The sequence below is a fragment of the Capra hircus genome, chromosome 15 (assembly GCF_001704415.2).
Source record: "Capra hircus breed San Clemente chromosome 15, ASM170441v1, whole genome shotgun sequence".
In the NCBI taxonomy this organism is placed as follows: domain Eukaryota; kingdom Metazoa; phylum Chordata; class Mammalia; order Artiodactyla; family Bovidae; genus Capra; species Capra hircus.
The window spans coordinates 64512476-64538303 of record NC_030822.1 but is presented as its reverse complement, the minus strand read 5'-3'; the positions used below and the strand labels follow the sequence as shown (position 1 = coordinate 64538303).

Below are 25828 nucleotides of genomic sequence, written 5' to 3'. Positions count from 1 at the left end.
GCAGAAACATATGGTGAGTGTGTATAACAGCCTGAGGTAGTCTTCTTTAGTGTTAAACCTATTTTGCCAAGGAGATGACTAATCTTTGACATACCAGCAAATGGAAATATGATAAATTCTCTCATTTTCTGAGTATCAAAAAATTCAGATACTTCTCTTATCACTGATGCCTGTTTATACACGTCAAATTGTTTTTCAAGCTTTTTAGAAAACAGATGACATATGAAGAAAAAAATATATACTTTTAAGAACATTTAATATGTACCAATATATAAAAACTGGCTACAAACACACAGTTTTTTCAAAACAGCTGACTTTTCAACTTCTACCATACTATCTGATATATTCATGACGAAGGTGAAATGGGGCTATGTACATTTTGCATAACTAACATTTGATGTTACTGTGTACTGTTTAAGATTTATTACACACCGAAAATCAATCATATGATAGGTACTGGGATATAAAGATGAATGACCCAATTTGCTCTTGGTGATCTAGAAAGGGAGGTAGATACAGAACAGAAAGTCATAATAAAACGTGCTAATAACTATAACAATATAGGAACCAAAGGCACCTTTTCGAGCCTATGGAATGTGAGAAAGTGTTATAAAAGAGGTATGTCATGAGGAGACCTTGACAAATAAAAGAAGTGCAATAGTTAGAAAAAAGGGCATTTGAGAAAATACTGATATACTGTTATACATCATTCACAGTTTAGAAAATATTAACAATATGAAATATATAATGGGAAAAATCTAGAAAAATGTATAGCAACCATTATCAAATTCTGCTAATATGACACTGGTAACATAATAGTGGGTATGGAGCACATGAAAATCCTTATTGTGGGGAAATCAGTAGAAATTATATCCAGGTAGTCAGTTTTAATCACATGGGAAGAGACTTTCTTAGCAAACAGGATTTCAAGTTTCATTTTGTGCAGGGCAGGGTACAATCTTCCACACACAGTATATATGAGAAAGACATCCTACTACAACTCAACCTAAGAAGAAATGGAGGATTGGGCTTGGGTACAGGCAAAGGACTCTCAGTAGGAATATAGTCTGATATATTCCAAAACTAAGTTTTGGAAGACATAATGTGAAACTTGGAAGTCAGGACGTTTTTTGATGGAATTGGAAGGAGTAATGGGATTTAAGAACAGATGAACAGAAAAGATTACATTGGCATACCTTGGTGTAGACAGAAATGGATAGAGTGGTACCAAACAGGCATAAAGTTTAGCAAGCGTGAGATGCCAGGATAACATGAGGGAAGCCAGGATAATGGTTATGAAAGGAATAGTGGTTGGAAAGGTATATAAACAGACGTTTTTGTGGTGTTGACAGTATTCTATTTTTGACCTGAGAGATTGTTATGTGGGTATTTGCTTGCTGATAATTCAATGAGCAAAGTATATTTTTACTGTACACTTCTGCGAGTGTTACGGGATTCCCAGGTGGTGCTGGTGGTAAAGAACCTGCTTGCCAGTGCAGGAGATTTAAGAGACCATGGGTTTGATCCCTGGGTGGGGAAGACCCCCTGGAGAAGGGAATGGCAACCTACTCCAGTATTCTTGCCTGGAAAATCCCATGGACAGAAGAATTTGGTGGGTTATAGTCCATGGGTCACAAAGAATCAGACATAACTGAAAAGTGACTTAGCATGCATCGCAAAAATGAAATTTTAAAAAACTTGGCAAAATAAAAGATCTAAGACAGACATATTCACTGCCTGTCATCAGTTACTGTAGGACAATTATGTGCTATACTGGTATTCTAGCAGGCAGAAACGTAAGAAGTGACTTAGTAAACATACAGGAATATGACCTAAAACCTCATAAAATCTATTAATTCAGAACCTTCAGGAGAGTATACAATTTCCTCTAAATAAGAGGGATAGATACCGAACACTCAGCTGTATTTGCTTACTAGGTTGGATGATTAATACCACAAATCAACCTTACATATTAGGGATTTATTATGAATATATGCCTCAAAAAATTATGTTTGAAGTTAGACTTTGGTTGAATTGGTCAATACCAGTCACACCAAATTGTGCATGTCAAGTCTACTGCATCAGGAAGAAACAAGTGGGCGTGGGAATAGCTCAAACAATTTTCAAATTAAACATTTTCTGCCTTAGAGATTTTGGGATTGATATTAGGATTTATATTAACAAAACTGAATTCTTACCAGATTCTTCTGTTTCAAAAGTACCTTTAACTGCTAGATTAGTTTCACCTGCTAAGACTACACTTGGATTGGTTTCCATATGCTGACTGCAAATACCTTGTGATATATTTTTATTATTCTTTGTTTTACCTGTTAAAACGGGAATAGGGAAACAATTGGTTAAATGACCAAAATAAAAATAAGCATCAATTAATACATCTTGACAGTGGTCAGCAAATATTAAAGTTTGGTTTTAATTATAGTCCTTTGATTATGGTTTTTAACATGTTGCCTTATGTATCATTGACAAGTATGATTTTTCCTCTAGACCAGTAGTTCTTATACTTTACTATATATCATAATATACAGGTTCAAGAATTTGCATTTTTAACATGTTCTCAGATAATTCTGATCTGCTAGTTGGGAGACTACACTTTTAGCACTACTGCACTAGGCCATAAGATGGAAGGCAATGGCCAAATATTTTTATTTCTTTTGTATTATCCAACTGTGCTTAGTATAACGTGTGCACAGTAGTACTTAGTATAACGTGTGCATAGTAGTAGACCACAACACATTTTTTTTTTTCACAACACATTTTTGATGACTGGAAATACTGCCCACAACTATCCCTCTCACTCACAAGACTGCTATCTATTTTTACAGGTAAAGTATCTTCAAGAAAAAACAAGACTTTCCTGGTGGTTCAGTGGTTAAGAATCAGCCTTCCAATACAGGGCATGTGGGTTCGATCCCTGGTTAGGGAACTAAGATTCCCTATGCCTCAGAGCAACTAAGCTCACATGCCACAACTAGAGAGCCTCACACACAACGAAGACCCAGTGCAGACAAAATTAAAAAGAAAGAAAAAACTCTTTCATATGAAAACATAGGAACTTTCTCCAGATGCTCCGGGAAATGTTATTTCACCATTTAGGCTACTTCTCCAAAGAAATTGAAGAAACATTTTTTCCGAACTATCTAGAAAGAAATGGTCTACCTACCGTAGTCAAATAGATCAAAGAGTGCCTGAAATGCTGGATCTGATTCTGTCTGCTCCAATATATCCTGTATAGCTTCTTCAGACATATGGATCTCACTCTGCAAAAACAAAAACAAACAAAAGTGATTCCAATTGAATTGATATGGTTTAACATCAAGAAAGTAATCATTGGACATCTATTCCCTTCCAAGAAAATTTCTTCTGATTTTAACACTATTCACTCAAATTAAAACAAGATTAGCAAATAGAAAGTGAATGTTTCCTAATTCTACTATTTAATCACTTTGGTGAATATATTCCCAAACATTAAAATAAAATAAACCTAGGAATATTTATGTAGACAAAGTAAAATCAAGCTGCAATGTTCTTTATTACTTGAGATACAGCACTATGTAAATTTAAGTTATACCATGTAATGACTTGACGTACAGATACTGTGAAATGATTACCAAAAGAAGCTTACTTAATATCCATCGTCTCATATATATTTTTTAAAAAGAAAAAAAATTTTTTTTTTTTCCTTGTGAAAACTCTTAGGATATACCCCCTTAATTTTCAAATACTGTTGACCGTTGAACAATGTAAGTTTGAACTGTGCAGGTCCACTTATATGCAGAATTTTTTCAATAAATATGTACTATAGCCCTGCAAAATCCAATTCTGGCTGAATTTGCACTTGTGGTACTGATACACGAAGGGCTGACTATAAGGTATGAAGTGGGCTTTTGACTGCATGTGGGGTCAGCACCCCTAACCTCAGCTGTTACAGCAGTGTTAACTGTAGTCACTGCGTTGTACACTGCATCCCCTGCACTTACAACTGAAAATTTGTACCTTTTGACCACCTTTGTCCAGTATTCCACCTCATATATCTTTTTCTATGATTTTGGTTTAATAATGTTCTTTAATTAGCTTTCTTCATATTAGTTTGTTGTACATTGCTTTCTAGATCCTCCAATATAAATCTATCTCACTCTTTTGATCTGCTTGTTTTTGTCTCTTCATTTTATTTTAAAAAATTTTTGACTTTTTTTGGCTGTGCCATGAAGCATGTGGGATCTTAGTTCCTTCATCAGGGCTGGAACCTGTGCCCCCTTCAGTGGAAGCAAGGAGTCTTAACTCCTTACTGCCAGGGAAGTCCCTGTATCCACATTTTAAATACTTCCTCTAAATGCTGGACAATCCTTGCTTATGAGCTTATCCTTAAAAGCAGCATGCCAATAGCTACCTTTATATTGTTTTAATTCTTCAATTCTGGTGAAGCATACATTTGTATCCCAAGGGAGAGGAAATTCATGTGGAGCAAGAGATAAGGTGGAACTCTCATGAAATGATTAAAAGGGTGCATTTTTAAAACAAAAATGGTCATAAAATGAAAAGAGAAACTAAAGAACCAGTTAACTTTTGACAATGAAGATGTAAAGAGAACATCAATAATTCTGGATGAAATGTGATTTAGAAGACAGCCAGGAGCTTGAACAAATACTTCTTTATCTATGAACTTAAAAAATCTATCATAATGTAAATAATGTCAAGAATCAACAATCCAACGTTAATCAAACTATGAAGTGGTGCATAACCTCTTCAAAAGTTATTGCTGAGGAAAAGCATTTTTCTAGTAAATTTCTCATTACATTCAAACTTTAAAAATCATAATGGAAAGAATCCTGAAATACATGTTCCAAACTTGTCAGTCTGCCTTTTAACTTTCTTTAATGATGCTTTTTAAAAAATACTTTCTAAAACTTAAAAAGAAGTTTATTTTTTATTTTTGGCTGTGCTGTGCTGTTGCTGCATGGGCCTTTCTCTAGTTGCAGCAAGTGAGGGTTACTCTCTAGTTGTGGTACACAGGCTTCTCACTGCGGTGGCTTCTCTTGTGGTGACGCGTGGTCTCTCGGCTTCAGTACTTGTGACTCGTGGGGTCAGCAGTTGTAGCTTCTGGGCTGTAGAGCACAGGCTCAGTAGTTGTGGTGCACGGGTATATGCGATCTTCCCAGATCAGTTATCAAAGCAGTGTCCCTTGTATTGGCTGGTGGATCCTTTACCACTGAGCCACCAGGGAAGCCCCTTTAATGTTGCTTTTAACAAGCACATATTTTGAATTTAAGGAAGTCTTTAAAAATATGACAGTCAGTGATTTGTATAACCCAAGATATCTTGCCTATCCCAAGGTTACAAAGATGTATAAAAATGTTTAAAATTCACCTATTTGTACAAGTGGCTCTGTTCTCCTAGTGAAGCTGATGCATGTACTACTCCATTGCTGTTCTTTCAGTTATTGAAACCTGAATTTTTAACTTTTCCCCAGTATACAATATTATGAATACCATGAACAGAGGGCTGTGTCTTCATTTTCTTATAACCTCTCACAGTATCTAATAGAGTATCTTCGTTACAGTAAGCACCTGATGTATTTGTGGAGAAAATATAAGCAAGGAGTTGAAGATTATAAAAATTTAGAATAGGGGATATGTTAAACTTTAAGACAGTGGAAGACTACTAAATAATTTTAAAAGTGAAAGTGAAAGTTGCTCAGTTGTGTCTGACTTTGTGACCCCATGGACTGCCCATGGAATTCTCCAGGCCACAATACTGGAGTGGGTAACCTTTCCCTTCTCCAGGGAATCTTCCCAATCTATGGATCAAACCCAGGTCTCCAGCATTACAGGTGGTTTCTTTACCAGCTGAGTCACAAGGAAGCCCAAGAATACTGGAGTGGGTAGCCTATCCCTTCTCCAGCGGATCTTCCTGAACCAGGAATAGAACCGGGGTCTCCTGCATTGCAAGCGAATTCTTTCACCAACTAAGCTATCAGGGAAGCCACGCTGCTTTCAAAAAGCTTGTTTATATTCTGTTAAAATTTACTGAATTTCACTATAGGAAAATGTATAAAGCTTTTTTTAAGTATTCTGAAGGAAGTGACCAAAAAAAAAAAATAAAAAACCTGAGTGGTTTTACTCAGATTTCATCATCTGAAAATAAACTACTATCATGAATTCATTATTATGAATTCATTTTGTGGTATAGCAACAAAATGACTACCTTATCTCAGAGTCTAAGTAAGAGCTTATGCAACAACCACAATCTCAGCTGCTCTTCAAAAAGATATTTACAAATCTTAAAACACATATTGTTCAATTTTTCCTTTACCAGCTCATCCTCTTTCATCTTCACTGTCACTGGACAGCAAATGACTATAGCCCTTATATATATACTCTCAGCAGTAAATCTCACAGACAAGTATTCATTTAGTTAGTAACTTCTTTTTAAAGTGTCATGCTCACTTTATTTTGCTAAATATTACTTGGATTCTTCACATAAATTTAATATATCATTTCACTGTTTCTTTACTTTTTATATAGTTTATGCAGGTGCAGAAGAAATGTAATTTATTTTATATATACTGCACAGTACTGCTTACTGAACAAAAATACATCTACTAATGAATCATTAATTATTAAATACTAAGAAATACATGATTGGTTGTTGTATGGATGCAGGAAAATTTTACTGATAGCTGGAAGAACTGGTTAGAGTTACTAGATGGGTTAGGAATGTCTTATTCTACCATCTTAATAAAGCAATTTTAACATAATTAAATCAAATCATTGTACCACATGCCTAAAACTTAGACAGTGATGTATACCAACTATTTTTTAATAAAACAGGAAAAAGTATTGCAATTTTGATGTTGAAAATTCACTAACACATTTTTAGGAACAGATTACATTTGGATAATGAAGGAAATCTGTATTTTAATTATTATTTTAAAGCATCTTATACATATGGTTAGCCATGGCTTTTCAATCACACACACACACACACACACACACACACACCCCACCCTCCCACACCCCCCCCCCCACCCCACCCTTAACCATACCTGAAGTCCCAGGAGTTCATCAATCGAAGTCTCTGGTTCACTAGGGTTGCTATCTGTTTGCTTAGGTACTTGAGCAATACTGTTGTCACTGTAATACACAAAGGAAAACTTTTATTGTAGTTCTCTACCAGGCAAAAACAATTAGGTATTTTAAACACAAATATTTTACCTAGTCAAAAATTTATTAATGTTTTCTGCAAGCTTTTCCTGAAGAGACTTGTTGCTTAGTATCTTTTCTCGTGCATTTTCAATAACCATTTGCTGAAAAAGAAATCAGTATTAGTAAAAGCACAAGATAGAGTATTGTTATTTGTCTAAAAGGAATCAATGGAACCTGGATAGTTTTAATAAATTTAGGTAGAAACTCAAAAGTTATGGTGGAGCCTTCCATATTAATAACAGATTACTATGTTAACTGCTTACAAATATTTTCATAGATCCTTCACCAACTTCTTTTTCACTTTGGAACTATGTAGTTCCAAACTCTGTAGCTTTTCATACAAGGTTTTAAATAAGCTAACTCTATTCTGGAAAAATGTCCTATTATATTGCATAATCCAGCAATAACAATGTATTTACAGTTTCTTAAACATACTTCTGTTTCTTACTTGGTGCATTTGCACATGTTAGCTATTCTGACTAGACTGTTTCTTACTGGTAAATATCCCTAGTCTTGATGATGCTCGTCAGTCCCTTAAGTTGTGTACCATTCTTTGTGCCACCAAGGACTGCAGCATGCCAGGCTTCCCTGGCCTTCACTATCTGCTGGAGTTTGCTCATATTCATGTCCATCAAGTTGGTGATTCCATCTAATCATCTCATCCTCTACTGCCTCTTCTCTTTTTGCCTTCCATCTTTCCAAGCATCAGGGTCTTTTCTAATGAGTTGCCTCTTCACATCAGATGGCCAAAGTGTCAGGGTTTCAGCTTCAGTACCAGTTCTTTCAATAAATATTTAGGGTTGATTTCCTTTAGGATTGACTAGTTTGATCTCCCTGCAGCCCAAGGGACTCTCAAGAGTCTTCAGCACCACAATTTGAAAGCATCAGTTCTTTCACACTCAGCCTTCTATATGGACCAACACTCACATTCATTTGTACATGACTACTGGAAAAACCACAGCTTTGAGTATACAGACCTTTGTGTCTGTTTTTTTAACATGCTGTGTAGGTGTGTCACAGCTTTCCTTCCAAGGAGCCAGTGTCTTTTGATTTCATGGTTGCAGTCACCATCCACAGTGATACAGTGATTTTGGAGCCCAAGAAAATAAAACCTGTCACTGTTTCCACTTTTCCACCTTCATTTTGCCATGAAGTCATGGGCTGTATGCCATGATCTTAGTTTTTGAATGCTGAGTTTTAAGCCAGCTTTTTCACTCTCCTCTTTCACCTTCATCAAGAGGCACTTCAGTTTCTCTTCACTGTATCATCTGTGTATCTGTGGTTGTTGATATTTCTCCCAGCAATCTTGATTCCAGCTTGTGATTCATCCAGCATGATGTACTCTGCACACAAGTTAAATAAGCAGGGTGACAATATAAAGCCTTATTGTAGAGTTCCCAATTTTGAACCAGTCCACTGTTCCATGTCCAGTTCTAACTGTTGTTTCTTGATCTGCATATAGATTTCTCAGGAAGCAGGTAAGGTGGTCTGGTATTCCTATTTCTTAAGAATTTCCCCCAGTTTGTTTGTGACCCTTACAGTCAAAGGCTTTCACATAGTCAATGAAATAGCAGATGTTTTTTTTTGAATTCTCTTGCTTTCTCTATGGTCCAACAAATGCTGGCAATTTGATCTCTGGTTCTGCTGCCTTTTCTAAATTCAGCTTTTACATCAGCAAGTTCTCAGTTCACATACTGCTCAAGTCTAGTGTGAAGGATTTTGAGCATAACCTTGCTAGCATGTGAAATGAGTGCAATGGTACAGTAGTTTGAACATTCTTTGGCATTGCCTTTCTTTGGGATTGGAATGAAACCTGATTCTTTCTAGTCCTATGGCCACTGTTGACTTTTCCAAGTTTGCTGACTTATTGCATGCAGCACTTTAACAGCATCATCTTTTAGGATTTGAAATAGCTCAGCTGTAATTCCATCACCTCCACTAGCCATGCTCTTAGTAATGCTTCCTAAGGCCCACTTAACTTCACACCCTAGGATGTCTGGCTCTCGGAGAGTGACCACACCATTTTGGTTATTTGAGTCATTAAGACTTTTTCTATATAGCTCTTCTGTGTATTCCTGCCAGCTGTGCTTAATCGCTACTGCTTCTGTTAGGTCCTTACCATATTTGCCCTTTATGATGCCCATCCTTGCATGAAATGTTCCCGGGATGTCTCCAATTTTCCTTAACAGATTTCTAGTCTTTCCCTTTCTATTGTTTTCCTCTATTTCTTTTGCCTTGTACACTGAAGGCTTTCTTCTCTCTCCTTGCTATTCTCTGGAATTCTGCATGCAGTTGGTTGTATCTTTCCCTTTCTTCATTGTCTTTTACTTCTCCTTTTTTCTCAGTTATTTGTAAAGCCTCCTCAACAACCACTCTGCCTTCTTGCATTTCTTTTTCTTTGGGATGGTTTTGGTCACCACCTCCTACATAATGTCATGAACCTCTGTCTGTAGTTCTTCAGGCAGTCTGTTTCCCAGATCTAATCCCTTAAAGTGTTTGTCACCTCCACTGTATATTCATAAGGAATTTGATCTCAGTCATACCTGAATGGCCTAGTGGTTTTCCCCCCTTTCTTCAATTTAAGCCCAAATTTTGCTATAAGGAACTGATGATCTCAGCCACAGTCAACTCCTGGTCTTGTTTTTGCTGACTGAATAGAGCTTCTCCATTCTGGCTGCAAAGAGTATTATTAATCTGATTTCGGTATTAACCATCTGGTGATGTCCAGGTGTAGAGTTTTCTCTTGAGCTCTTGGGAGAGAGTGTTTGCTATGACCAGTGTATTCTCTTGACAAAACTGTTATCCTTTGCCCTGCTTCATTTTGTACTCCAAGGCCAAACTTGCTGTTACTCTAGGTATCTCTTAACTTCCTTTTTTTCACTCCAATCCACTATGATGAAAATGACATCTTTTTTCGGTATTAGTTAGGTCTTATAAGTCTTCATAAAACTAGTCAACTGTAGCTTCTTTAGCATCAGTGGTTGGGGTATAGACTTGGATAACCGATACTGAATGGTTTGCCTTGGAAACAAACCAAGATCATTCTGTTATTTTTGAAAGTGCACCTAAGCACTGCACTTTGGACTTTTTTGTTGACTATGAGGGCTAATCCATTTCTCCAAGGAATTCTTGCCCACAGTTATAGATACAATGGTCATCTGAATTAAATTCAGCCATTCCCATCCATTTTAGTTCACTGATTCCTAAGATGTTAATGCTCACTTTTGTCATTTCCCACTTGACCACATCCAATTTTCTTGATTTATGGACGTAACATTCCAGGTTCCTATGCAATACTGTTTTTTATAGCATTGGACTTCACATTCACCACCAGGCACATCCATAACCGAGTGCTGTTTCTGCTTTGGCCCAGCCTCTTCATTCTTTCTGGAGCTATTAGTAATTGCCCTCCATTCTTCCCTAGTAGGATACTGGACACCTTCCAACCTGGGAATTTAATCTTCCAGTATCATGTCTTTTTGCCTTTTCATACTGTGGTTCTTGTGTTAATAATACTGAGAGGTTTGCTATCTCCCCCTGCCTCTAGTGGACCACAGTCCAGTTTTGCACTTACAGTCTATCCCAAAGCAACTCTATGGCAGCTTTTTTTTGTGTCACATCGTGTGGCTTGCTGGATCTGTTTCCTGACCAGGGATTGGACCCCTGCAGTGGTAGCGTGGAGTCCTCAACACTGGGCTGCTAGGGAATTCCCTCTACTGTAGTTTTACAGAAATGCTACCTTTTACAGACACACACTATATATTTGTATAAATTATATACATATGAATAGTTATAAATAAACTCAGGAATATCTTAAGTTACAAAGTTTGGGAAGGTCACTTACTTTTTCTACTACAAATGCATTTGGATCCTGCAAATTTCGTATTGTTGAATGAGGCCCAGACTTCCTTTGAGATTCACTGAAACACATTTTAAAAGCTTGTCTTTTAACTAGTATGAATAATCCAATGATCATTACATATAAATACAAATCTTAGTCATGGTGGAAAAGATATTTTCTCTATTTGTGGAAGGAACAAAGAGCAGTAGAGTTGAAAAGCATTAACAGTCTTGAATTGAGAAATGAATCTGAGATCTAGCTTTATTACTTATTAACTATATGGTCTCCACCAGGTACCCTCTGACCTACTTTATCATGGGATAAAACTAAAGCTTTACTGGGTTAATGAAAGAATTCAATAAACATAAAGTATATGTAAAGACTTTATAAAAAGGTCAAAGTTCTTATAAATGTTAGATATTGTTACAGTACTTTTATAATTTCATGTGGTTAAGTATGAAATCTTGCCAAAGAGGCCGAGGTCAGCCTTGAACGAGAGACAACCAACAGTAAACATACCAACAAAAATACCCAGGGCATGGCAATTGAGAAAACAGCACAAACATTTTCAACTATTATCTCTCTTTTCTGAAATATTCTTTAAACAAAGACACATGGGCTAAACAGGACAGAAAGAATGCTTCTCAGGGAATGTCAGAGAAGATTTTTAATTATCAGTTTAGGAGTTTAAATATACGTTTGTAGACCCTAAAATATGCTGATAGAAAATGATTATTCCCAAAAATCTGAGTTAACATCAATTTTAGTATGTTTTTCTATACTATTACAGAAAAAACACTTCTAATGAAACACATTTCTAGATCATTGATTTCTGAAACAATCTGATTTCAGGGAGACTATGAAGCAAAAAAAAAAGTGCTTTGAAACAGCTATTATAGTAGAGTCTCAAGTACTTAATGCAATTTTGTTACTTTATTCATAATGTAAGTATCCTTGTGTAATTTTTTTGTAACGGTTACTGGAAACATGTCTTTTTAGAAAGCATTTACCTTTTGCGTCTACCAGGAGACATTAAACTGGCATGATTTTTCCTTTCCTGAGCACCAGTATTATTATTTAAAGACTCTCCAGCTGTATTTTAAGAGAACAAAACAGTAAGTCAAGGAAACAGAATAGTTTACTGAAACTTGAATTAACTGAATAAAAATAGCACTACATAGTGATTATTTTAAATTCAGTTAGTATATATTGAGTGCCTACTATGTGCAAGGCACTACAGAAGATATTGTGCATGTTAGTTGCTCAGTTGTGTCCAACTCTTTGCAACCCATGGACTGTAGCCCGCCTGGCTCCTCTGTCCATGCAATTCTCCAGGCAAGAATCCTGGAGTGGGTTGTCATTACCTTCTCCAACAGAGGTAATTAAGATACATAAAATATAGTCCCCAAGACTTAAGATTTTACAATAAAATACAAAGTAGAGTATACAGAATAGTTTCAACAAAAAATACCATGGCAGAACAAACAAATTGTAAGAAGTATAAACTAAATATACTGGGTAAGTGTTTCTACCCAGAGGTGTTAAAGAAACTGGAGAAAAGATGGAAATAAGGGAGAATGTAATGGTTGTCAATACATTTACCTGCACAAAGAGAAAAAGAGACTGGTCTAAGAACCAAGAGAGGTGACACCTCAATTCTAATCCCAGCTCTGATATTAACTAGCCCTTTGCTCCTAAATATCATGTGCTTTTAATACTATCAAGTATATAACAAACAAGAAATACTAGATGACCTCTCAATTTATCCTTAGCTCTAAGATTCAGATAGGAATACATAGGATTTTCAACATGTAGAGATGGAGGTTAACCAGAAAAACATTCCTCATTTCAGCAGGACAGACTACTATGACCAAAGAGCTGAACAAAGTGTTCACATATAATGTGCATTACTTTTAAAAGCAAATAAGAGGGGTTTTTTCCCCCAATTAAGAAATAAGTGAGAACTAGAAGAGACTTCAAGGTTGGATGTCAGTTAGAACAGATAAAAGAATCCCAGACTAACATGTCTCACAGATTTAATAATATGCTTATTTAATGGCAAATTGAATGAGTGAGCACACACATACTACCTAAATTTACCCATTTCTAGCCTCTAATCTAAAAGATATTATCACATCATCTCATTCACACAATTTGATTAAAACAAAATTCAAAAGCACAAAATGTAAACTTACTGGTCATAGTGTCTTGTGACTGTGAATGGTTGACCACTACAAAATCTGACCTCAAAGGAGCTGAAATTTGGCCAGAAGGCCTAATAACTTGTGTAGCTGTCAAAGGAGAATTGGTAAATTGTCCTAAAAGATACGGTAAAGGCTCTGAACTGACAGGAGCTGCTTGAGATGCAAGCCTTCTCTGCCGTTTGATTTCTGCAATCCCATTTCTTGTTCGGGCTGAAACACACGAGCATTTAAAAAATTAACTCACTGTCAGAGTAGTTTGGGAATTTTAAGATATCCATACAATATATGTTCTACTACATATTTAACAGTGAACTTAAAAAATAGCCCCTAGAATTATCACCTATTTATGTGATAATTTCATAAGAAAAACTAAAATTGAGTACACTTGAAATTTTAAAAATCCAAGAATACATTTCTTCTGTAATAATTAAAACTGATAACATCTCCACAATCAGGAAAACAAATTTATGGAATGAGAATTAAAAGATGTGAATACATGAGAGCCAAGGAGAAAAATAAGATTTACTTAAATTGCATATTTTTACAATAAATGAAAATATTATTTTCTAATATGATAATGGTACTTAGAAAAGCAGTAGTTTCAACAAAATGTAAATTCAGCAACATGTATTGTTAACAAAAACGCTCATCTGATATTATATTTGAGTTTAAAGTAATTCTGAACATTATTTAGAGTTTAAAGTTGAATACCAACCTCTCTGATTGGCAGCAAACCCTGGGGAACTTTGCATGCTCCTAATAAACAAAAGTAGTTAGACATTAAAAAATTTCTGTTGCTAAGATACATTCTGATTTAGTTACAGTTAGACCTGAAGTAAATTATGAGTTAAAAGGCAAGAAATTTCTCTCAGATAAAAAAGATAAGCACGTTTTTTCTGGGTAACCAAATCTTATCTGCTTTAGGAAAAAAACAGTGGCATATAAAAATGCAAACATGCATAATTTTAATAATCAAGTTTCTAGCCAATGCAATAAGAGCTTTGAAATCCCATTAATAATACAATTTGCCTTGAATGTAGGAACTCAATATATTTAAGAAAGCTATATATATTTTACAATTATCAATTATCTTTTATAACTATAGAAATGCCTTCCCAGAGAAATTTTGATTTTACATATAACTGCATAAATAAATACTTCAGAATCCAAGTTGATTTCAAAAGAGATCCTGCTTTCATCAAATTTATGACTATGACATTGTTTCACCAAACTTCAAGAGAAGGAACAAAGCAAACAGGTAAGAAAATTCACAATATAAACTGATTCTCCTTTTGCTATGAACTGGTTACCCATGTATTTTGTAAACAATCAGATACTGTGCTATTTTCCTCAGAAATCTGTCAAATGAGTGTCTGTCAACAAGAGCCACAAAACTTACTGAATCAAACAAGCATTTTTAACAGCACACAAACCAACCTTCAAGAACACCTGGCTAGGAGGTTTCTTTTTTAATGTAATACCTTGTCAATAAAACGTTGCAGTAACTTATAAATATTCTATAGGTGTTGGTAATGTCTTTGAAGACTGTTTGCAAGGGAATGAAAGAGGAAAGGGATGTCAGGAAAGGGGAATAAGAGTAAGACTACCAAATAAAATGTAGTACAGAGTCACACAAAAAGCACTGGGAGCCATTCAGCTGAGGAATGAAACGAGGCCCCTGCTGAAGTGGGGTATTCACTTGTAGCTCTGGGAGAAAGTGTAAGAAAGGATGGTTTTCATACTAGACTCAAGTTGAATAAGATATGTTATAAAACTGATACCTATTCTAAAGATAGTGAGACTAGCATTCCAAGGCCATGACATAGTAAAATTCTAAAAGCAGAAGATTCCAGAAGTGTTATTATTCGGGTTTGTTCCTTTATAAGGGAAGAACAAAGGAGGCATGGATTACACATACATATCAATTTTCTGCATGTGTAATGAAGATGCAACTGTATAAGGGAAGTCATATGGGGCTTGAGTTAGTAGATCTGTATCCACCAAGACTGGGACTAGATTTGTATTCAGCCAGAGATCTGCCTCTAAATTGTTACGGGAACCTGGGAATATCATTAATTTCCTCATTTCTAAATATTTTATTAAAGTACACAATTTATTTAAAATTATCTAATCAAAGACAAATATCAATAACCTCTAGCATAATTTCAAAATTAGATCAATGTTAAATAAATGCACAGTGTGTGTCATAAGATTTAAATGTGAAGTGATTCTTAATTGTGCTTCCATTCCAAAATTATTATGCACATTCTGATAAGCTGATTGTATAAGCCTTTTATTACCTGATCTGAGAAAGTGTATGGTCTAACTTCTTCCACAGAGATGACATAATTGCTGGGACATCATTTGATGTTTCTAAATCATAAGAGGAAATGTTTCATAAAAAATCCATCATTTAATTTGAACAGACACAGAAAATCAATAAGGAAAACTTTTCTCTCAGCTGCTGACATTATGTTGGGAACTGAGAAATAAGCCTATTTTGTAAAGACCTGCAGAGCTATAATGATGTTGTGTTTTTTGCTCAATTCACTGAGGATCAGATACAATATGAGGGAAAAGGAAACTTGTGAAAACTATGAAGTTTTTTTAGATCAATAATCTTGTATTTTCTTTGAATAAAAAGACAAACTATTTTAAATCTTTGTTCTACCTACGTGACATTTGAAAGTCAAAATAATTTGATTTATAAATTTATAAAATTATAAAAACTCATGTAAACATAGAAATTAGTTTCTGTATCCAATGTTTTCAGGTCCAAATCACTGTGATTTCTCAGCAACTCCTTAGTTACTCTACTTAGAATTACAGATAAAATTCTGCAGGACTAATTAGTCAGAATTACAGATAAACTTCTGGAGGACTAATTAGTCTTTTTCAGGATGTGTTCTAAAGCCACACTGATAGGAAATTCAAGGTATTTATATTCTTTACTATATACTTCTAAAAAGCTCAAACAAGAGAAAGTTACCAACATAAAAGTGGGATATAAACCTTTGTACTGCAATAACGTATTGTTTCTGAGGTCATTTACACTCTAAATATTCCTGTAAGATAGTTAAGATAGTTTGGGAAAAGAAAACCTTGGTAGAATGATCAAACTTATTGAAGAGAAAGAAATGAAATTCACACTTTGAAATTCTAGGCTTATTACTTTCTACAGTTTCTAGTTCTGTGATTTTAGAAAAGTTATCTGGCTTCTCTAATCCTTAATTTTCTGATACTTAAGGTCTAGTGAACTTCCCTGGTGGCCCAGTGGTTAAGAATCTACCTTGCAATGCAGGGAACTTGGGGGAGGATCCCTGGTGGGGGAACTAAGATCCCACATGCTGTGGAGCAACTAAGCCTATGCACAGTAACTACTGAGCCTGAATGCTCTGGAGTCCTTGTGCCACAACTAGAGAACTCTAGAGTCCATGTGCCACAACCGGAGAGTTCTGTGAGCTGCAATGAAAGATCACACGTGATGCAACAAAGGTCCCTTCTGCTGCAACTAAGACTTGATGCAGTCAAATAATGAATAAATTAATAGATCTAAACAATCAATACTTCTCATTGGATTATTTTAAGGACTGACATAAAACCTCTGAAAGCACCTAGCATAATGTTGCAATAAACAGTACTCAATAAACGTGAACCTTACATTTTAAAATGTTATCATTTGTACTAATTAATTCTTTACTGCTGAATCTTTCCTTAATATGTTGCAAACTATAGAAATAACGAATATGAGAGAATAAATTTAACTTTCCTCTTCAAGACACTAATTTAGGAAAGTGTTATATTTATCACTCAATATAAACAGACTTTAATTGGCTACCTCCCAGTGAATTTTTAAAATTATTTCAATTTTTAAAAAATCACTTCTAATTAAAACAATTAGATAAGTGCTGTAAAAAACTGACCAAAAAACAAACAAACAAAAAACAAAACATCCCTGAACCTGAATTCTTACCTTTTGCTTTCATAGCTACATATTCATTCAAAATTGTTGTCAAATTTTTTCCAAATAAAGACTGAAAAGAAAAAGATCAAGCATTACCAAAACCATATGATACTACCAATAATTTCCCACTATGAAATATTTCACCATAAAAGTTACTAAAAGATATAGATTAAAAAATAGTTGATAAAGAAATGGTAAAGAGTAGGTTATCAAAGGACTTCCTCGGTGGCTTAGATGGTAAAGAACCTGCCTTCAATGTGGGAGACCTGGGTTTGATTCCTGGGTTGGGAAGAACCCCTGGAGAAGGAAATGGCAATCCACTCCAGTATTGTTACCTGGAGAATCCCCATGGACAGAGGAGCCTGGAGGACTGCAGTCCACAGGGTTGCAAAGAGTTAAGACACAACTGAGTAACTAAGCACAGCACAGGTCATCAAAACTGAAAATAGTCACTCCTCAAGGACTGAATTCTTCTGTGGGTAGAGAACCTTGTCTATGTGAATAAGATATTGTCACTATGTTTCTTTAGCTAAGATAGTACAACAGCAGGAATGCAGTTTTCAGTTTGGGAGGTAGGGATCCAGTCACACAAATAAGGACCTACTCCTTCCTACCGTTTTAATGCCAAATGTCATCTGCCAAAGAGCAAAGCAAAAACTCTGAGTGTAAGAGATATCCTTTCCAAGGATCAGTACCTTTTCTATTTTCATGTCTATCATCTCATAAAGTCACCCCATTCCCCACCACTTTTATATCAATAATAAGGGGCAGGTTTTAACAGACTCAAGTTTGAGGTCATATAATAGAACAGGGAAGAGCAAGGATTTTTTAGAACACAGTTTTGGATTTACGTTTTACATTTACCATATGTGTGAAAAATTACCCAGATTTTCTAAGGCTTACTTTCATATATAAAAACAGACATATGACTTTTTAATACAATTTTTTTTGTGTGGTGAAGATTGAGGATATACGTAACATATCTAAGACAATGTCTAACACATAGTAGCTAATTATTTTTCTATCCTCTCCTGAACTTTCATTGCAGATTGCTATTTTATTCTTCTGTATTACTAAAAAAATATTTTATATTGGAGTATAGTTGATTAACAATGTTGTGCTAGTTTCAGATGTAAAATGATTCAGTTATACGTATATATGTAACTATTCTTTTACAAATTCTTTTCCCATTTAGGTTATTAAAGAATATTGAGCAGTTTCCTGTGCTATATAGTTCCTTGTTGATAAACTATTTTAATTACAGCAATGTGCACATGTCAACCCCGAACTCCCAATCTATCCCTCCTCCCCACCTTCCCCCTTGGTAACCATAAGTTTGTTCTCTAAGACTGTGAGTCTATTTCTGTTTTATAAGTAAGTTCACTTGTATCATTTTCTTTAGTTTCCACATATAAGTGATATCATATATTTGTCTAACTTACTTAGCATTGTAATCTTCAGGTCCATCCACATTGCTGTAAATGGCATTATTTCATTCATTTTAATGGCTGAATAATATTCCATAGTATATATGTACATCTTCTTTACCCATTCATGTGTTGATGGACATTTAAGTTGCTTCTATGTCTTGACTACTGCAAACAGTGCTTCACAAAACACGTGGTGCACCTATCCTTTTGAACCATGTTTTTCTCCAGATATATGTTCAGGAGTGAGTTTGCTGGATGGTAGCTCTATTTTTAGCTTTTTTAACCTCTATTTTTAGTTTTTCTCCATAGTTGCTGTACCAATTTATATCCCCATCAACACTATAGGTGGGTTCCCTTTTCTTCATACCTTTTCCAGCATTTGCTAGTAGATTTTTTGATGATGGTTACTTTGAGGTCATATCTCATTACAGTACTGACCTGTATTTTGTAACAATTAGCAGTGTTGAGCATGTTCTCACGTGCCTCTTAGCCATCTGCGTGTCTTCTTCGGACAAATGTCTATTTAGATCTTCTGCCCATTTTTAGATTTAGCTGTATTATTTATTGACTGCACGAACTGTTTGTAAATTTTAGAGGTTAAACTGTTATCAACTGCATCGTTTACAAATATTTTCTTCCATTCTGGGGGTTGCCTTTTCATTTTGTTTATGGTTTCCTTTGCTATGCAAAAAGCTTTTAAGTAGTTCTCATTTTTTAAATTATTGTTTTTATTTCCATTACTCTAGGAGATGGATCCAAAACAATATCGCTGCAATTCATGTCAAAGAGTATTTTGCCAATGTCATCCTCTGGGAGTTTTATAGTATCTGGTCTCACATTTAGGTCTTTAATCCAGTTTATTTTTGTATATGGTGTCAGACACTGTCTAATTTCAACCCTTTACGTGTAGCTGTCCAGTTTTCCCAGCACCATTTATTGAGGAGATTCTCTTTTCTCCATTGTATGGTCTTGCCTCCTGTCATAATTGACCATTAATTGACCACAGGGTTTATTTCTGGGCTTTCAATCCTGTTCCATGGAGCTATATTTCTGTTTCTGTTACAGTACCATACTCTTTTGATGACTCTAGATGTCTAAAAGAGTCAGGAAGCCTGATTTCTCTAGCTGTTTTTCTTTCTCAAGACTGCATTAAGCTATTCAGGGTTTTTTGGGTCTCCATAAAATTAAAAAAAATTTTGTTCCAGTTCTGTGAAAATGCTATTGGTGGGACTTCCTTGATGGTCCAGTGGTTAAGACTCCATACTATCAATACAGGGGATATGGGTTTGATCCCTAAACTGTGGAAGTAAGATCCCATATGTCCCAGGGAGAAGAAAAAAAAGCCACTGGTAATTTGATAGGGATTGCATTTAATCTATACATTATATTGGGTAGTATAGTCAATTCTGACAGTACTCGTTCCTCCAATCCAAGAACATGGTGTATCTTTCCATCTGTTTGTGTCTTCTCTTTCTTTCATCAGCATCTTATTACTTTCAGAATACAGGTCTTTTGCCTTTGTTCAGTTCAGTTCAGTTCAGTCGCTCAGTTGTGTCCGACTCTTTGCAACCCCATGAATCGCAGCTCGCCAGGCCTCCCTGTCCATCACCATCTCCCAGAGTTCACTCAGAATCACGTCCATCAAGTCCATGATGCCATCCAGCCATCTCATCCTCGGTCATCCCCTTCTCCTCCTGCCCCCAATCTCTCCCAGCATCAGTCTTTTCCAATGAGTCAACTCTTCGCATGAGGTGGCCAAAGTACTGGAGCTTCAGCTTTAGCATCATTCCTTCCAAAGAAATCCCAGGGTTGATCTCCTTCAGAATGGACTGGTTGGATCTCCTTGCAGTCCAAGGGACTCTCAAGAGTCTTCTCCAACACCACAGTTCAAATGCATCAATTCTTCGGCACTCAGCCTTCCTCACAGTCCAACTCTCACATCCACACGTGACCACAGGAAAAACCATAGCCTTGACTAGTAGGTAGGTTTATTCCCAGGTGTTTTATTATTCTTTTTGATGCAATAGTAAATGGGATTGTTTCTTTTTCTGATCTTTCATTATTAGTGTATAGAAATGCAACAGATTTCTATGTATTGATTTTATACCCTGCATCTTTACCAAATTCATTGATGAGCTCTAGTTTTCTGGTAGCATCTTTAAGACCAATTTAGATTCATTTCTTCTCTGACTACTGTGCATAGGCCTTCCAAAATGATGTTCAAGAAAAGTGGTGAGTGGACATCCTTGACTTTTTCTTGATCTTAGAGAAAATGCTTTCAGGTTTTCACCGTTGAGTATGTTAGCTGTGCATTTGTTGTGTATGGCCTTTGTTGAGACAGGTTCTCTCTATGCTTGCTTTTTGAAGAGTTTTTGTCATATTAATAAATGGGTGTTGAATTTCGTCAAAAGTTTTTTCTGTATCTATTGAGATGATCATATAGTGTTTAATTCTTCAATTTTGCTGATGTGGTGTATCACACTGACTGATCTGTGGATACTGAAAAATCTTTACATTCCTGGGATAAATCCCACTTGACCATGGTGTATGATCCTTTTACTGTATTGTTGGATTTGGTTTGCCAGCATTTTGTTGAGAATTTTTGTATCTGTGTTCATCAGTGATATTGGTGTGTAATTTTTCCTTTTTGTGGTATCCTTATCTGGTTTTGGTATCTGGGACATGGTAGCCTCACAGAATGAGTAGGAGAATGTTCCTTCCTCTGCAGTTTTCTTGGAATAGTTTCAGAAGGATAGGTGTTAATTCTTCTCTGAGTGCTTGATAGAATCCGCCTGTGAAGCCACCTTGTCCTGGACCTTTGTGTTTTAGTCAGTTTCAGTTTCAGTTCTTGTGACTGGTCTGTTCATATTTTCCATTTCCTCCTGGTTCAGTCTTAGGAGATTGTACCTTTCTGAGGATTTTCCCATTTCTTTTAGGTTGTCCATTTTATTTGCATATAGTTGGTTGCAGTACAGAAGCTTCTATGTTATTCAAAGTCTGAGAAGTTAAGGAATTGCCTAATACTAACCTAGTCATTATAACTTGCTTTTAATAGCTAAAAAATAACTGAATGAATGCTATATAATGAATTATGTCCTCATAAACTCATATAGGGCTTCTCTGGTGGCTTAGAGGTAAAGGATCCACCTGCAATGGGAGACCCTGGTTTGATCCCTGGGTTGGAAAGATCCCCTGGAGAAGGGCATGGCAACCCACTCCAGTATTCTTGCCTGGAAAATTCCATGGACAGAGGAGCTTGGTGGGCTACAGACCATGGGATTGCAAAGAGTTGGACATGACTGAGCAACTAGCACACACAAACTCATGTGAGGTCACAGCAAGAAGGAGGTTGTCTATAAGTCAGGAAGACAGCCTTCACCAGGAACTGAAACAGGATCACTTCATCTTGGTCTTCCCAGCCTCCAGAACAATGAGAAGTAAAGATCTGCGTGGTAGATCTGCTGGTAGTTACTAGGGCATCACTGCCGCTAGGACCCTACAGCACACAGTGCTACACAAACACACAGACAGGCTACTTCACATTATTTCTGAATACATCTGTACATATATTAAAATAAACATTAATCTGTACTGATATCTCTGACTATATAATTTACCACCACAGGTCTCATGCTTATTTGTGTTTTTTTTTTCTCACAGAGTGAGAAGCCTGGGCCCCACTATCTGTATTAACTTACTTGTTAACATTGCCTACTTAGAAGAACTAAGAAAAATTTTAAGATTCGTTCACGTTATTATGAGTCATCAGTGCTGCTTTTTACTGCTTAGTAAGAAGAACATACCAGTTTATTTACTCAGTTGTTGAAAGACATCTTGGTTATTTTCAGTTTTTGACATCATAGATAAACAGTATGTTTTTGTGTGAATATAAGTTTTCCAGTTCACTTGGATAAATATCTGGGTGTATGAATGCTAGTTCACATGGGACTAGGTTGTTTAACCTAAAAAACAACATCCAAGCTGTTGGGCAAAGCAGCTGTATGATTTTGCAGCAATTTAAAAATTATTTTTTATACTAGCCATTCCAACATCTGCTTGGGTTAGTCACAGTCATTTTCCTAACAGATAAGAACGTGGAGTATTTTTTTCACATTATATTGACAGTCCTATAGTTTTTTCTTGCCCATTAAAGAAAAAATTCAGTTAAAAAAGTTTCTTATATATTCTACACAGAATCCCTTTTTCAGAGCTGCAGAAACTTTTTCTTACCCTATAGCTGTCATTCTTTTAACAGTGTTTTTTTATAGAGCAAAAATTTTAAATTTTTATGAAGTTGAATTTATCAAATTTTTATTTCAATCAGTACTTTTGGTATCATGTCTAAAAATTCATTACCAAAACCAAGACTGCACAAATTTTGTTCTGTTTTTTCTGGAAGTCTTACCGTTTTATGTTTTACAATTTTGATCTATTAGCTAGACTGGTTAATTTTTTATGAGGTATATGTAAAGGTTCTTTTTTTTCTTTTTTAAATCTGGTTGTCTAATTGTCCTATCACCATTTGTTGTTAAGATTATCCTTTTTCCAGTGAATTATCTGAACTTTTGTCAAAAATCACATTTAAAGTTTGTATTTTGTTTCACTGATCCAGTGCCTAACCATTTCCTAATGCCATTCAATCCTGATTACTACTGCTTGTTAGTTAAGTCTTAAAGACCAAGCAATGTGAGTCCTTGAATATATCCTTTTTAAGAACTATCTGGGTTATTTTTCCACAATAGTACCCGTGGTACCCGTGCTCCTCCTCCAAGGGACCAGCATTGCTCATCAGCAAGCCAGTGACAGTAGTGGCTGGGCCTCAGGCCACTCAACCACAACAGCAAGGTGCACACAGCCCACACAGTGGATACCCTTAGAGCACCTGGCTTTGGTGACAGGGGAATTGTTCTACTGAGCCCACAGGACACCTTCTACGTTAGGCCACTGTTTCAAGACCAGGAAACACAGTTTATACACCTAATAATAGAAACAAATACAGAAAGTTAGGCAAAATGAAGAGACAAAGAAGTACCTTTCAAAGAGACAAAACCTCAGAGAATGAACTAATTAACAAAACAGAGATTATCAATTCACCAGATAAAGAGGTTAATGTAATAGTCAAAAATATGCTCACTGAACTCTGGAGAAGAATGGATGAACTCAAGGGAGAACTTCAACAAAGAGAAAATATAAGAACCAATAAAGACTGAAGATCACAGTAACTGAGTGAAAAGAACAGTACAGAGAATCAACAGACTGGAGAATGCCAAAGAATGGATCAGCAACCTGGAAGACAAGGTAGTGAGAATCACCTGATTAAGAATGAAAAGCATCTCTGGGACAACATCATGCACACGAATATTCTCATAACAGAGTTTCCAGAAGCAGAAGAGAGAAAGAAAAGAAAACCTATTTAAAGACAAAATGGCTGAATACTTGCCTAATTTGTCAAAGGAAAAGACACCCAAATACAGAGAGCATATACTCCCATACGAAATGAAATGAAAGAGACCCACGGCAAGACACAGTGTAATTGTCAAAAGTTAAAGATAAACAGAGAATCTTAAAAGAATCAAGACAAAAACAACTCGTGACATACAAAGATGATCAGAGGATATTTCAGCATAAAATTCACATGCCAGGTAAAGGAGAGAAACGGTTTCCCAGACGTTCAAAAACCAAAGCAGTTCATCACCACTAAACTGGCCTTTTAAGTAATGTTTAAAGGGACTTCCTTAAATGGAAAAGTAAAGGCCATAGCTAGAAATAAGAAAATTATTTAAAAAAACAAAACAAAAACCTCACTGGTAAAGAAAAACACAGTACAAGTAGTGGATCATCTACTGTAAAGGTAGTATGAAGGTTATATGCTGTTTACAAGACACTCAGTTCAAATCGAAAGACACATACAGAGTGAAAATGAAGAGATGGAAAAAGATATTCCAGGCAAATGGAAATGGAAAGAAAGCTGGGGTAGCAGTACTTTGATAAAAGAGACTGTAAAACAAAGAAAGGCATTACAAATAATAAAGGGAAAAATTATCTTTTATTTGGGTGCTACTTATAAAAAAAATCAACTACTGGCAATTAACCAATTCAATATAAGCCAATCTGATACTGGAATATAAGTTAATGTTAAAAATGTGATTAGGACTTGTTTGGTTTTTTGGAACAATGTTTTTTGTCGTTTGACAAATAATTATATAAAGTATTTGGCAGAAAGGATAAATTATTTCTGGAATAAACCTTATTTTATGATATGAATTCTAAACAGTTTACTGAGTAGTTTTCCCTGAATACTTTCATTCTTTAAAAGTACTGTCATTAAATAAATAAAGAACCCAAGAGTATCAAGTCATCGGCAGTGAAGCCCCCAAATCCCTGAAACTGTTGGGATTATATGTGTTATTTAATTTTTAAAAGCATCTAATGTTCACAAGAAAATTGAGAGGAAGGTATAGAGATTCTCCATAAAGCCCTGCTTCCATATATACAATGCCTCCCCCATTATCAGCATCACTCTTAAATGTGTTTTAAATTTCAGATTATGGACATAAACTGCATATTATGTAATAACTCTGTTGGGGCTGGGGCAGTATCCCACAATATAATATTAACATTTCTACAACTAAATGGATAAACAGTTATACAGGCTTAGATTTTTAAAAAGGGCTATGAATATCAGTTTAAATGAGGTCCTACTGTCAAGAGTTGTCAATCTGTATAATTTATAAGATGTTATCATCAATTTACTGATGACGAGTATGTTCCTGGCAGATATTTCATAAATTAGGAGAATCACATCCTAATTGGTATCAAAATGAAAGCTGATTACGTTAAATCTCCGTGTGAATGAGTTTCATTTCAAGAGCATGTTCCTAAGTCCCATTTGTTTGTAAGTCCAACGAAGTTAGCCTAGGTACCCAATTAACACAATTGGCTATATAGTACTGCACTGTAATAGGTTTAGAATACTTTTCACACAAATAATACATAAACAATAAACAGAAAGAAAACAGTTTTGACTTTACTTTAAAAAAAAAGAGAGAAACCATTTTTAACCTTATAGTACAGTACCTTGAAAAGAACAGTAGTACAGCAGCTGGCATGGGGCCAAAAGGCAAGGAGAACGTTACTGTCTGGAGGAGGGAGTGGAGGTGGGAGAT

General features: G+C 35.6%; 1 protein-coding gene across 2 annotated transcripts in view; it reads right to left on the bottom strand.

Moving 5' to 3' along the window:
* The window catches only part of LOC102190533 (protein NPAT), a 53049-nt gene that overhangs the window by 10453 nt on the left and 16768 nt on the right, over positions 1-25828 (bottom strand). Inside the window, exons 3-12 of one of the 2 annotated variants that reach the window (XM_018059837.1) lie at positions 17242-17302; positions 15569-15641; positions 13984-14024; positions 13260-13478; positions 12075-12156; positions 11068-11143; positions 7233-7324; positions 7064-7151; positions 3182-3278; positions 2199-2327 (exon numbers count right to left, since the gene is read on the bottom strand). In XM_018059837.1, coding sequence (XP_017915326.1) covers positions 2199-2327; positions 3182-3278; positions 7064-7151; positions 7233-7324; positions 11068-11143; positions 12075-12156; positions 13260-13478; positions 13984-14024; positions 15569-15641; positions 17242-17302 — 958 coding nt within the window. The remainder of the gene's footprint in view (positions 1-2198; positions 2328-3181; positions 3279-7063; positions 7152-7232; positions 7325-11067; positions 11144-12074; positions 12157-13259; positions 13479-13983; positions 14025-15568; positions 15642-17241; positions 17303-25828) is intronic. The other variant, XM_018059838.1, reaches the window with a different exon arrangement.